Raw genomic sequence first — 14,001 nt, forward strand, 5'->3', positions numbered from 1 at the left:
TTATTCTGGCTGAACTGCCTGGGTGCTCTGCTGCATGTGCAGTATCATACTTGTCATGGCAGAGCGCCCAGTTTCTTTTTAGAGCACATCAAGTCTGTGCATCTTCTCTTCTGCACTATATTGGAAATGAGAAGTAAATGGAATTTAACTTTACCTTGTTCTTTGTGAAGGAGAGTAACAATCTTGAATGAATTCTGAAATCTTTCTAACAACTTAAGGAAGTATACCCTTCCCACATATGAATCTTTATTGATTCTTCCACAAATAAACTTTTTTTGTCTAGATAATTTTGAGTTACATGATCAGTTTTGAGAAATAATGCTGTTCCAGAAATAGTAAACATGAGTATCAGACACAGTTTTACCACTATTGCATTTCCTCTTTTCTTCATTTACTCTTCCTAAGTGCTTCATGGTTTTTTAAACTTGTGCAACCCCTGGATATGAACACTCACATACTGAAGGACGTTTAAGATTACAGTTATCAATTCTAAACCTTTTTATGTAACAATCCACATTCGAAGAAACAATGTTCATTGCTTATATAGTGAGTAAACGTCTTGCACTATTATACCTCACTATTTGTACCAAGATCGACCACTTACACCAATTCAGCAACTAGCATTTGGCATAAGATTTGCTAGAAAATAGCAAAGTTGATCTGCTTTTGACCTGTCCTGAACTTTCTGGGAATGAGAACTTCCTCTCACATAATTCTTACGATCACTGTTGATATCAATTACAATTTATGACTACATAATCTTGTGGCAAGGTCAAATGAAACTGGCAACAGGACTAGGTCTGCTCTATTTCTTTAGTAATAATACCTCCTTTATCACTCTTTTCTATGATTTACAAGTTAGTACCAAGAAAAAGCACTTAAAAACAGCAATACTTATTTGGATAGATAGGTAGCAAGCAGGATAGGGTAAAGTTAAACACAGAAGAGCACCAAAAACCAAAGCAAGACCACAATATTACCCCAAACATATGAAATAAGATTATTTATCTGATTCATATGTATTCAGGAGCCCAGTTTACAGCACAACCTACAACTCCACACAGCCTCTCTCATCTCCCCATACCCCCGGCTCAGCCATGAGCAAGTGCTCCAGGACTCACAAATGGCCACAAAACATGAAGAACTTGTGCATAGACAAGACTTTTAATATTTTTTACCTGAAAGACCTTAGCCTTTTCCCTAAAATTACAGACACATGAAACTATACTACATTAACTCAACATACATGCCCAAGACAATTTCACCACCAAGAATGCTATAAGCAAGGGTCTACATAAAAAAAATATAAAACTAAAAGGTAGCTCTCTGAGGAAGTTTATTGACTTTATTCTTCCCCCTCTTTTTTTATGTGCATTTGTCATTTCTTCCCATACATAATTTAAACACCCACACTTAACAGGTCTTTAAAAAACCTAAAATACTGAGCAGAACAAAAGTACTATTGTTTGCCAGAAGGGAAATATGAAGAACTGTTACTGTGTTCACATGTATCTACTTTAACTGCACAAAAACATATTGTGGAAATGTGAAGTGTGTAATTATTAGCTATGAATATCAGTAATAAAACTTCTTCCTATCACTGACTAAGAATACATATCCTATCAGTAGGGAAAGAAAACTATAAAATAAAATAGAATATACATTACAGGGAAATGCAGACTTTATAAGTAAATTACACTGTTCCAATAAAACACAGCAGTCTTGAATACATTTAAGTAGGACAAATATTTTTAGCTTGAAAACAGCTATTTTCAAGATAATAGTACTTTGAAAGCAAGACTTGAACTTAAAAGTTAAATTTGGCATTAATTTTAAGTGGTTGTCAAGTATTTGTACACATATGCTCATTCTACATAAAGTTCTAGAACTGTATACAAAAGAGCAATATTGGTATTTTTTCACTGGTGTGTTTGGGGAGGCTAAAATAAAACAGTATCCAAGCAGATTTTTCCATTAACAATCTATACTAATATATACAAAACCCTCAAAACAGTAGCAAAGTGAGTAAGTAAAAAAGCGTTAACAGCTTTAGGTCTTTGTGACAATAGCACAATGAAAAAAGAGGAATAAAGAGAAGGAAAATTTGTTATCTCTATAAGCACTTCTTAAACTAAACAAAGCAAACGAAAAACCCCACCACTCCTGGCCAAACAGACTCAGCAGGTCAAAGACAAGGACATGCTGGTTGCCAGTAGCAAAACAGGAAGTATGATGATTCTACAAGATCCTTGCAAAAAGGCACTTATTCAAGAAATATCAAGCATTTAATGACCACAGTTTGTCCTGAAAAAAAAAATTAAAGAGGATTTTCTTAAATAAGCAGAGCTTTAAATGGAAGGGCAACATACTCTCTTTCCTTCAAAAAGATTAGCATGAGGGGCCTAATTTTAAACACAAATACGCATGCAAACACATCTGTCTGCTCACTCTGTTTTTCATGAGCATTTACAGAAAGGGGGCTGATGAGCATTGAGATTTTGGCAAGTGCTGGTACACTGCCCTTTTTTTCTAATGAAAGTGTTGCAAAAAGCTCCAACAGTGTAGCACCATTTCTAGGACTGAGATGACAACACCTGTTCTATTTGCACGACCTTTGTGTTCAGCTGCTGACTGCAAACACAAATATGATCCATTCACCTTCACTTTTCTTAGGTCATGTGGCAAACTTAGTGCTTTGCTTACAAAATGCTTAGGAACACCTACAGCTGAACAAAATCAGGTGGCATGTACTGAAATTAATGCAAGTCAAAGTGGAAACATAAAGGTCCATTCTGTATTTATTACAACAGTCTTAAGTTGCATGTAATCTTCAAACACTTGGCTGTCAAAAATGTGGTTAACCTAAATGTAAACAAGAAATCTTAAATTTTGCCTAGTTTTCATAGGACCTGATAGAGTCTTTACAAAAGTTATGAACGCAGTACCTTCAGTTTTGTATTTCACAAATAAATGGATGACAGTAAGTACGGAAAATCAAGATAAAAAGTTTCCCTACAGATGCTATTTCTGCCTCTGAACTGTGATACATTTATATTTAACATCTTGATCACTACTGAAATATTATGACATAATCAACACACGCTTTATGTATCTTTCTACAGTATGATATCCATTAAAATTAGGTATAATAAAGCCTACTCTTGAAATCTCCCTGTACATGTGTTGTCCCTAATTATTTATATTTGAAGTTGTGTCACACTGATACTCTAAAAAATAAAAAAGAATTTTTGTAAGGTGAGGATTTATAAATTACAAAGTTTTTTTCTGCTCTGATTTAGAATAAAAACCAAACATTACTGTTATCTAGTGTAACAACAAATTTAAAAGAAATACTTCGAAGGACATGATTTCTCTCCTTAATTTTATACTTAGTTTCATGACCTGTCAGTAGTACATGTGCACAGCATATGATCCAACACAGCTGAAATATTTTATTTAATTATTTAAAAATAGAACAAAGGCAGCTGCTAGTTACTACTGATCAAAACATTTTTTATAGATCAGAATGCCTCTGTTTGTGTTGTAATGCAATAGTTTGACATGGATAAGCATATTGCAACAGTGACATATCACACCACAGACAGGAGACACTTTTATGTAGGAAAGAAATGTTCTGGTCAGTGACAAGTGGCATCTACCCAAAGCCATTCTGATAATTCACTTTTGCCCTACACCTTTAGGTCAAAGCAGAATGTAAATAAAAAAGGTTATAAAATACTGCAAATATAACCTTTCCACATTAAAGCAAAACTGTCCCTCATACTTTTGTAGCATATATTTTATTGGCCACTCAGAAAATAAGTAAGACTGTTCAAAAAAAGCATCTTAGGAGATACTGCACATTTCTGTCAAAGAGGCCTCGTTATGATTGACATGGGGAACAGCCAGATTCCCTGGGCCATACACTGTAATTTGTCACTAGCCAAGCAAAGCTTAACAATTCCGTTACTCAACGCTTTTTCCTTTTTTTCCCTCCTTTTGAAAGAGGGAAAGTATTGATGAGCATTGACTGAAAGAAAAAAAATGTTGAAGCTGGTCTTGATGGTAGAGAAAGCAGATAGGGAAATCTGCCAAAGTGTCTTGGAACAAATGAAAATGAGAAGTCCTTTTCAATTAATTTATATTCCTTAAATTTCAAAGCAGAAAAATGGCAAATTATTTGTAAAGTTACACAGTTCCCAGACTATGAGGACAGATAGGAACACATAGAAGGGTTCCCCTATCTGGCAGGAAAAGCACGGAGAAAAAGAAATCAGTTTTAGAAGCAAAACAAGAGGTGACACTGAGCACCTTCTCCCAAGACTGGGCTCATGATAAAATACAACCTAGATGGATACACTGGTAATTTAGGGCCAGAAACCTCAGAGCTAGATTTCAGATCTCTTTTACAGCAAGAAAAACACAAAAAGAACTTGAGTAACTGAGTGACCCCAGCTCTCCTTGCTGCAGAGCACCAAGCCAGGCTGCCAATCAGACTGGCTCAATGTAAGTAACTCAACATCGCAAGAGTGAGGCTCAGGCAACTTCTGCTGCACTAACAATCTGCCAGACCTGCTCTGCTCCACACTTGAAAGCAATAAAAACGTCCCTCCCAAAAATTGTCACTTAATCACGTGCCCTCTCAAGGCCAAGTGGATCATGCTTAAAAAGAAGTGATCTGCTTTGGTGACCTTGAAATAAACTCAATTTCCATGGCCTACAGGACAAAGCCTGACCACACTTCAGAGGGAGAGAAAGGTGTGAAACTTCAGCTACTACAAACAAGAGGACAGACTTTCCCTTTCTCACCTCAAGCTTCTCCACTGCATCCTCTGAACCAAACAGAGCATGAGGAACTCAGACCCCAAAACAGGAACAAAATACCCCAGAAGCATTTCAATTTGGTCTTCCCATCAGAACCTTTTATGGTTAATCCTCCCACCCACATTCTAATTGGGAGCTCTTATTCCATACCTAAGAGAATTATTTTTTCTTCCAAGTATCTGCTGGGACATGAAGGACACATATGCCAAGAAGGATGATGTTCCAAGCAAAGTTTCAAACTCCAGATAAACTGCTTGCAATATTTTACTCATGAATACATATGCAGACAGTACATCTAAAAATAAGTGTTTGCTGGCAGCAGCAGGTTCAGGAAATGATCCTGAAACAGCTCCAGTGGCTCTGTAACATGCACTGGAGGCTCCAAGAAACATACAGTTTTTCTAGAACCAAATCTTCCTGTATTTTTAAAATCACAGGATTTGGGTACTCACCCTTTCCATTTAAAAATCCAGACAGTAAATGTAGGGCAAACTGACCTGTAAGCACTGCTAGCCATGATCGTTTGAGGAAAAAGGGCTCATTTACCAAAAGAACAACCATTTTAAAAACTCATTTGAAAACCTTTATTTTAAATTAGGATTTTTGTGGCTGCTTTATCTTGTATCTACAGAAGAAACAGTGCACAAATCTAAGAGAGGACAATCAGATCCAAGAGGAAGTAAAGATTTAAATAGAATAAACAGTTTACTACAAAAGACAGAGGTGGTAAAATGAAGAGGAACTAGTTCAGAGAGTTGGTTAAGTTAGTAATATTCCAGGCATTTCACACAAGAGGCATTCACACGGGTTTCTCTACAAGATACTGAAAAAAATTAGGCTGAAGTACATAACCAATGTATTCAAAAAGGTTCAAGGTGAAAATAAACGAAAATTTGGCAATGACTTAAAAGCAAGCCAAAGCAAGCAGAATTGATCACTTACTTTGTGAATGTGGAAACAGACTAAAATATCCCACTGCCTTAAGGGGGAGAGTCAGAGGAGAGTGGAATAAATAAGAAAAAGCAAGTGAGTTTAGAAGATGACAAAGTGAAATGTGAGGAAGGCACAGAGGACAGCAGCTGAAAACCTTCTGCACCTTTGCAGAGAAAAAGAGGGATGATGTACAGGAAAACAGTCAAGACTAATTTTCACAGAAAAAGAAACAGCAGAAATGCAGTAAGGAAGTGATTTGAGGATTGAATCAAATTTTGCCAAAGAATGGTTTTCAGGAAAAGGATTCAGCTAAATTAGGAACACAGATCCATTTAACAGAGGAAGGCAACACCTCTTGCAAAGGGAGAATGAAAGTGTCCTGAAAGAGCCACTCCTACAAATATTCCAGTCATGCTGCAGTGTGAAAACAGGAGCAGGGAAAGTGCACATGAGGCCAAGGCAAGGCTGGGGGCTGGCAATGTCAGCCCTGTACTTAGTGGAGGAGAAAAAAGTAAGACAGGGAAAGCAATTGTATCTTTGGGGAAAAAAACTCATCAACCAGATAGGCAGAGACCCAAGGAGGTAACCAACAGAAAAGCAGACTTCTCCAACAGCTACTGACTGAAGTGAGCTCACTGGCAAGGCAGGAAGGCCAAAAGGGGTGAGAAGCACTGAATGAGAAAATGAATAGTTAGAAAGAGCACATCCAATCTGAGACAGAAGCCTTTGTTAGAGCAAAAGTAAAGCAATGGTCCCACTGTCAAATGGCAAAGATCAATTTAAACTTTACATAGTTTCAACAATTTCAACAATTTGAAATTCTGATTTCAGCAATTAATATCTAATCCAATTTCTAACCCTTTATAATTTTTTTCCACACTCAGATTCATATGGAAATTCATTCTTAAGAAATTAGCCTCTATTTGTATATGTAAATAAATACTGAAAAACCCCACAAAAATCATGGGAGTTTCAGCTAAATTACATTGCATCTAACACAATACAATAAATACTTAACTGTATTTACTAGCAATTTGAATTTTATTTAATGTTCTAATGCCAACCACATGAAACATATATCCAGTAGAAATGTCAATTTTGTTGAGCTTGGTTTTTTTAAGTTCAACTTTAACCCTTATTTTAGAGGTTTATGATCAGAATAGACATGAGACTATATTCCTTGCCATTTTAGACAGATGAATAATGGTTAAAGACACATGAAAGCTATGCTACAGCAAATTTCAAGATGACAGTGGAAGCACAGGTTAGAAGATGGTACAGAAGCCAGTTTGTTTGGGCTGTGAAAAACACCTGTAGGCAGAAAGATGGCAAAAAAGGCACAATACTTTTGACCAAGAAAAAATATTGTTACAAATGGAGAGGAGAATAAATGAGGCAGCCGTGACATCAAAAAAACATGTATATGAGCATTAGCATAGGAAGTGCTATACACAACTAAATTTCTTCTGTGTTCTGACTTCTTAGTGTTTGGGAATCATTTCTTGTTCAATACTTCCTTGGTATACAGCTTACAACTACCTTCAGTCTTGTAAGTCAGCAAGAATGCCTATCAGCAAGAATGTGTGCCTATTTTTAAACTTAACCAACGAAAGATAAAGACAAAGGAGGGTGCAGGTTGATCAGGAATTCAATGAAATGCTGCCACACCTTTTACTATACTATCAGCCAAGTATTAGAAATGGTTTCATCTCTAACACAACACCTTGTAGAACAAACACAGTTTAACAGCATAAATAATCAAAACTTTCCCAGTACTTAACAACATCTAATATCTTTTGGCTTCCCCTAACAATTTGAAATCCAAATTAAGATAAATTTGTTAAAAGGAAACCTGAAATAACTGTAGAGAGTAATCTTGATACAGTGGGCAGTTTAGGACCAGTGTATCCTAGCTCATAACCCACACTTAAGTGAACCCACACCTTTGAAAAAGATGTTGGACACAACAACTGGACTTTAGTTGCATGAAACATTTTTTGGAGCAAGAGATCTCACTCAACAATTTGCTGATACCAAATCCGATGTTTCAGATGTGCCAGTCAGATAAGACTATGATTGTACACTTAAAATAAATGGATACACGTTTCTCCCTAGTAGAGAAGTTTATCTTAAGATGGGAAAACAGAAATTTCACATAAATGGAAACTCATTTATTAACAAAAAGTTTATAGAAATATTGAAAAGCTGATTTTTGTTTAAATACCAAGCAAGCATGGACATATGAATATTCCTAACCTGTAAAATGATTCCTCCACATTATATCAGCGAAACTCATTGGTGGGCCACTGGGAGGGTAGTGTTTACCTTTCAGAGGCTCATGATCAGTCCTTATCATATCCATTAAGGAATTTTCCAAAGAGTGCAAGTTAAAAGTGTCATAGGGCCTATTCCGGTCCTAGAAGAAAGAAAACAAAAGAAGAAAAGACAAGTGTTATTGCAAAATTTAATTTTCTAATATAGGCTCATTTCCTGTTATATAAATTCCAGCATCCAATTCTACATTTCTTCTTGACAGAACTTTTTATAAGAAAAAAAAAATTAAATTTATAAATATGTCTACAGTTGTTTAAAATTATACCCTTCATTTTGCTGTTTTCACCAGTACAGCTATGTAAAGAGGCTTTTAAATATTTCTAAAAATACACACACAAACAATAGCTAATTCTAAACATTATCATTTTAATAAGAACTTAGAAATACAGCAGTATTAATGCTTACATTGGAGAAAGGAAATTGTTTGAGATTTTTGGTTTACAGCTTCATCATCTGCTTTCTGTCACTGTGCTACCTTAATATCAGAGCAGAAGCAAGCAATGCTCAAGCAGGAACCTTTGTGCCAGAAAGTATCAATTAATTCTTCAAATGTCTAACATTAACCTGACAGGTTTAAGGAAAGTACACTAGGTGCAAGGAAAAAAAAAAAAAAAAAAGGCAAGCCAGGATAGCACTTCTACTGTAGGGCACTCAAAAACCTGAGCAAGGACTCATCTGTATTGTTTGAATTTCCCATTTTTAATTCACTGTAGTTCTGCTTCTGCTTTTGGTAAGTAAAAGGAGAAAAAAAGAAAAAAAAACCCAAATCCAGAATCAGTCTTTAGTGAGCCTACTAGAACAACAAGTTTCAAAGTTCAGGAACAATTCCATGGAGGAAATAATCTACCAATGTCCATGTATCCAGAGTACTGTACACCATAAAACAGCATAACAGAATGGCACCTTGTAGTCATTCTGTTGCGTAAAAAAAAAATCATTTTCCTATTCTCATCAATGTAATTTAAAAAAAGAAGGGGAGTTGTATACTATATTATGGTACAGTTGATAAAGAATGGTATAACATTCCACCCTGCAACTGAAACCTTCATTGTAATATGCCCCCACAATTCCTGGAACAATGTTTTACATGCTGGTTACTAGAAGATATTCTTGCTTGAAAAACTAGTTTCTAAAATCCTCAGAGTAAAAGCAGTATCCATAGAAAAAGTAATAAAATTCTGTCTTAATAAATATGATTTCCCCTGAACCATATTGTTCTTATTTATCTTTAAATAAAACTAAAGGAGAGAAGGGAATTCACTGGTATAATTAACCTTTCTTTTAATATTCCTGTTCTGGAATTAAAATAAATAGACATCATTAAAAGATTGTTGTTACAGAAAACTCTGAAATACAGATAATCTTACTGTCAAAAATCTCATGTTTCCACAGTGCCTACCCTAAAATGAAGACCCAATTTCCCTTATCCAATGTGCTAATATTGTATTTTCTATAAGTGGACTACCATTATTTTCTATACACATTTATTTCATCTATTGAGCATTTTTGGCAGTCAGACATGGTGTTCAAAGAATAATACTTGATTTCTGTTAGAAGCTATACTAAGTACTGAAGTTCAAATGATCTCACTGATTTCCAATTCTCATTGTTGATGATTTTTGTCTTCTACAGCTGCTTAGAATTCCAACAATTGTATGCTATATTTAAAAGAATACTTGCTCACCTATCCAAGTAGATCAATACATTGGAACACAAAATAAAATGTATGTCCAGCAAATTGAAAGTAGAGCCTACAGGAAAAAAATAACCTCAAACCAAACAAAAATATCCAAAATGCTGAGGTTGGGGTTTTTTTTTTTTCCAAAAAGAATACTTGTTTGGTTAAAACAACCCACTTCTTAGCAATATGCACTAGGAGAGAAGAGTTTGTTTTATTTCATAATCACTTCCTTAAAAAAAATGCAAGGCTAAATTGAAAAAAAAAAGTGTTAACTTCCATGAAAAAAAAATCCATTGTATTGATATATTAGTAAATTGATTAAATAGAATCTATATCATTCCTTAATCAAAGAAAATCTCTATCATTCCTTCAAAGCAAGAATTTTGTTGTTCTTTTCTATTTGTGTCTTTTAGATACATGTACTGCACGTAAGTAAAGAGGTCAGATGCTTCAATACCCAACAATAACATCTTTTTGAAAAGAAAATATGAATGTAAAGATATATCCTAAATAGGGCTAAGGAAGTATTTTTCAGTCAGGGATGTGCCCTGATCTGGTTAACAATACAGCCATAGCAGAGCTGAGCTGGCAAAACCAGCGCTGGCAGGAGAGCAAAAGGGCAGGACTGCTGCTTTTGCCACAATGGTAGTTTATTCCAGCTTCAAACATTCCTGAGATTACAGTCTTAGAGGTCAGAAGGCACTGAGTTCAGAAGAGGACACAGCCTACAAACTGAATTTAATTGGCCTTCATTAACATATGTAGGTTATATTTTAAGTATGCTACTATAGCAGCAAATCCCTGGGAGGTCCTTCTTTGTTCTGTAACCTGCCAAGGAGCTGTGTACATGGACACAAGTGGAAAAAGAGAGAAAGAAATTGGAGCATGGCAGCAAGGCTATGCAGGGCAGGCTTCTTAGAATGCTGCATCTTCCCCACCTTTTAAGGGGCACACAAACATGCAATATATTTTCAAGATTAAAACAGACCTACATTAGACACAGGAAGATCGATTTAATCAAAACCCTTTACCAAGCAATTATAACACTTCCCATTATAGCACTTGAGCAAGATAAATCTAGTAAAAGAAATTTTAGACACAACAGATTTTATGAGTATGTTGTGGCACTGCATAAGTATAAGGCATGCTGACTACAGACTTTGCAATGTGGGTGATAAAACACAAGTAAGGGCTAACATTCTAGCTCCTAAATAAAAGGGCCATTACCATTTTTCTCAGTAGCTTTCATTTCAGTAGTAACTCATTTGTACTCAGCAGATTTGAAAACTGTTTTCTAAATTCAGCAATTTCGTCCAAGACAACTGGTGCTTCTGCACATATATACACACACACACACACACAATTATGTTTCCTCATTTCTCAGCATGAACAGGTTCTCCTGGTTTGTGAGCTGACACTGTTCCATCTCCTGGATTTGCCTTCTGCATTGTTTTCATAGGCCACCAATCTATTGCCAAACAATCCCAACAACATAAACAATTCATAAAGGTCCTTAGCAGCACATAAGAACTTTGCAAGAAAGTTCTGGGACTAGGACCATGAACTAAAATCAAAATAAAAAATACAGAGTGATAAAGCATAATAAATAACTTGGAAAAGAAGTATGAAAATCCATCAAGTCTGGAAGATTTGCTGGGATATCTTCCTAAAGAAGACAAAGCTTCTAAGACCTACTTAGATAAACTGCATTATGGATAAAAGAGAAATCTCCAGCTACCAGGCACTGCCTTTGGCTACAGAATAATCATTAAGTCAGCAAAAGATTAAGTCCAGCCTGCCCACGTTGGATTGCATTTCTGCTGTGTGCAGACAGCAGCTCCTTCTTGTGCATATGGCAGCATATTTCAGTTCTTAGAGTTCTCCAGTCTTGAAAGAAAGAAAAGCAGTTTAGTAATAAGAGCTTTTAGAGAAGAGACAGGTTCCAAAACTTTAAATCCCAGCCCTTTATGGCTGTTATCTATACATTCATCCATGCCATGGACTTCCTCAAAGCAGACATATTAAGCATAGTGAAAAATCACAAATGCATATCAGGATAAGATTTTGAAGGATCACAAAGTGAAACAGACCTTTAGTGGGAGCTGGGTCTCAACTTTCTACCTCTAAATATCTTACTTGTAAGTCTGATTAAAAAAGTCACATAATAGAGTGTCTATAATCTTTTAATTTTTAAAAAAATCAAAAACAAAGAGTAGTTGCCAAAAATAACTGCAGAGTCAATACACTAAAATAAAATGAGAAAATACAACAATGTGCATTTTATCTGAATCTTACACTTTTGTGCATATGTATTATGCTATCTTTAATTACACTACCATGGTAATTATTCAGATGTCTCCAGTCTCCATCCAACACACATAACGAACAAGCTCTAGAATGAATCAGAACAGTGCTTTGAAGAGGTCTGTTTCTCTCTAGGACAGATGCCTGTGTTGCTTACTCCAGGAGATGACTGAATTGTAAAAAGTGCACCAATAAATTTCAGGAAGACAAAAATAATTTTAGAAGTTATCTTATTTATGAAACAAATATTACTTAGCAGTACCTGAAGTATTGACACACTCGGAAGATTTGAAATAAAAAGAATTCCTTCCCATTTGTTGCACCCTGTAACCTGGTAGGCTTTGTGCCACAGCAGGGGCAAGTAAGGGCAGGGCATACCCAGCACTACTTCTGGTCCCTCCCAGTAGATACACAAACCATGTCTGTACTGCTGAGAGGGAAAGATAAAGAATGAGAAAAAAATATATGACTACATCATGGATGACAATGTCAAGATCAAATCTTTAGCTAGGACCACACAGGTGAGAAATGGATCTTAATACAGCCTGATTTCCTCACTAACTCTCTCAGCTTGAACAGGTAGTCCAAAGCAACTGGAACTAATGAACTAAAAAAGGAAATGACTGACTTATCCCATGGCAGAGACATGCATTTTGTTTCAAAAGCTCTTTTATTTTCTTCTGTCTCTGCAGCAGATTATGGTAGAAAAGACACTTGACCATTAATTTTTAAGTATAGTTAAAAAGTGACAAGTTTTACCCTAAGAATGCATGTCACAATCTAACACACGGTGCCCAAGCCCAGCTATCACCCATACTCAGAATGCTTAACCAGGAAACACACAATTGCATGTTTTAAATCCTTGTTGGCATGGCCATCTACATCTATAGCATAAAATACACATGGAGTTGAGAGATGCCCCACATCTGCATATTTTTTATTGTGCAAGCAACAATTCCTCAGGCATCTAGACCCTCTCAAAGACACATTTCCCTGGGTCTACATATTTCAGTTCACTGACTTTCTACTAAGTTTCCTATATTCTGAACATTATCTCAGTTTCAGTAATTTTTTTGGTGTTCTACATTTTCATGCTGCCCTAGATTTTTCAGCTTTCTGCACCAGTATGTGGCACAACACAACCCAACTCTGCTGAGCAACAAGACTGCTTCAACTCACTGAAATATTAACTGTTTCCAGAATACCACAACTCCAGTGGGGCTCACAGGAGTCATCAGAGCCTGCGACATTACACGTAGCGTTTTGATCAGGACAATGAGATCTAGGGAACAGCTGTTTAAGCTCTTAGGGCTTAAACAACTTTCCTATCAGTGCAAACTTCTTCACAAGGGTTACTGCTGTGGTTTTTTGTGCCTGACATAAACCTGGATTGGGCTGGACAGGATTGCTATGCATTGCCAACCAAAGCTGAAGTCAATGGAAGCATAGCTTTCAATAAATACAGGGTTAAGTGCCAGCACTGTTTCAAACAGGGCTCGCTCACTCTGTTCTAGCACCTGCAGCACAGCTTATTACTGAGAACACAAGGAAAACAAGTTTGTCTTGTTTCAGTATCTCAATTCAAAATAGCAAAACCAACAACTAAAAAAAAAAAAAAAAAAAAAAAAATTATTCTGAAGTTTAGCTTGGGACATGCTCAACATGCCATGATGGTGCACATGAATGATCACATACAGCATGCTCTAAATGCTCACTGGGCAGTCCTTTACTTCTTGCAGCTTCAGCTGGGATGCAATCCCACTTGCATTCTTGGGGAAGTTAAAAACAAAACAAACAAACAAAAAAACCCAAAAAAAACCCCCAGTCTTTCAAAGTATAGGAAATCAAATTATAGGAAATGAGGAATACAGTCATATGGTAAAGTAAAATTATCATTGTACAAAAGAATAAAAAAATTGTAAATA

At 35.9% G+C, this 14,001-nt stretch overlaps 1 protein-coding gene across 6 annotated transcripts in view; it reads right to left on the bottom strand.

Moving 5' to 3' along the window:
- Positions 1-14,001, bottom strand: part of CPEB3 (cytoplasmic polyadenylation element binding protein 3) — an 81,159-nt gene that overhangs the window by 44,159 nt on the left and 22,999 nt on the right. For 5 of the 6 annotated variants that reach the window (XM_066323806.1, XM_066323805.1, XM_066323809.1 and 2 more), the window contains exon 3: positions 8,014-8,173. In XM_066323806.1, the coding sequence (XP_066179903.1) occupies positions 8,014-8,173 (160 nt within the window). The remainder of the gene's footprint in view (positions 1-8,013; positions 8,174-14,001) is intronic. The other variant, XM_066323808.1, reaches the window with a different exon arrangement.

The sequence above is a fragment of the Sylvia atricapilla genome, chromosome 8 (assembly GCF_009819655.1).
Source record: "Sylvia atricapilla isolate bSylAtr1 chromosome 8, bSylAtr1.pri, whole genome shotgun sequence".
In the NCBI taxonomy this organism is placed as follows: Eukaryota; Metazoa; Chordata; class Aves; order Passeriformes; family Sylviidae; genus Sylvia; species Sylvia atricapilla.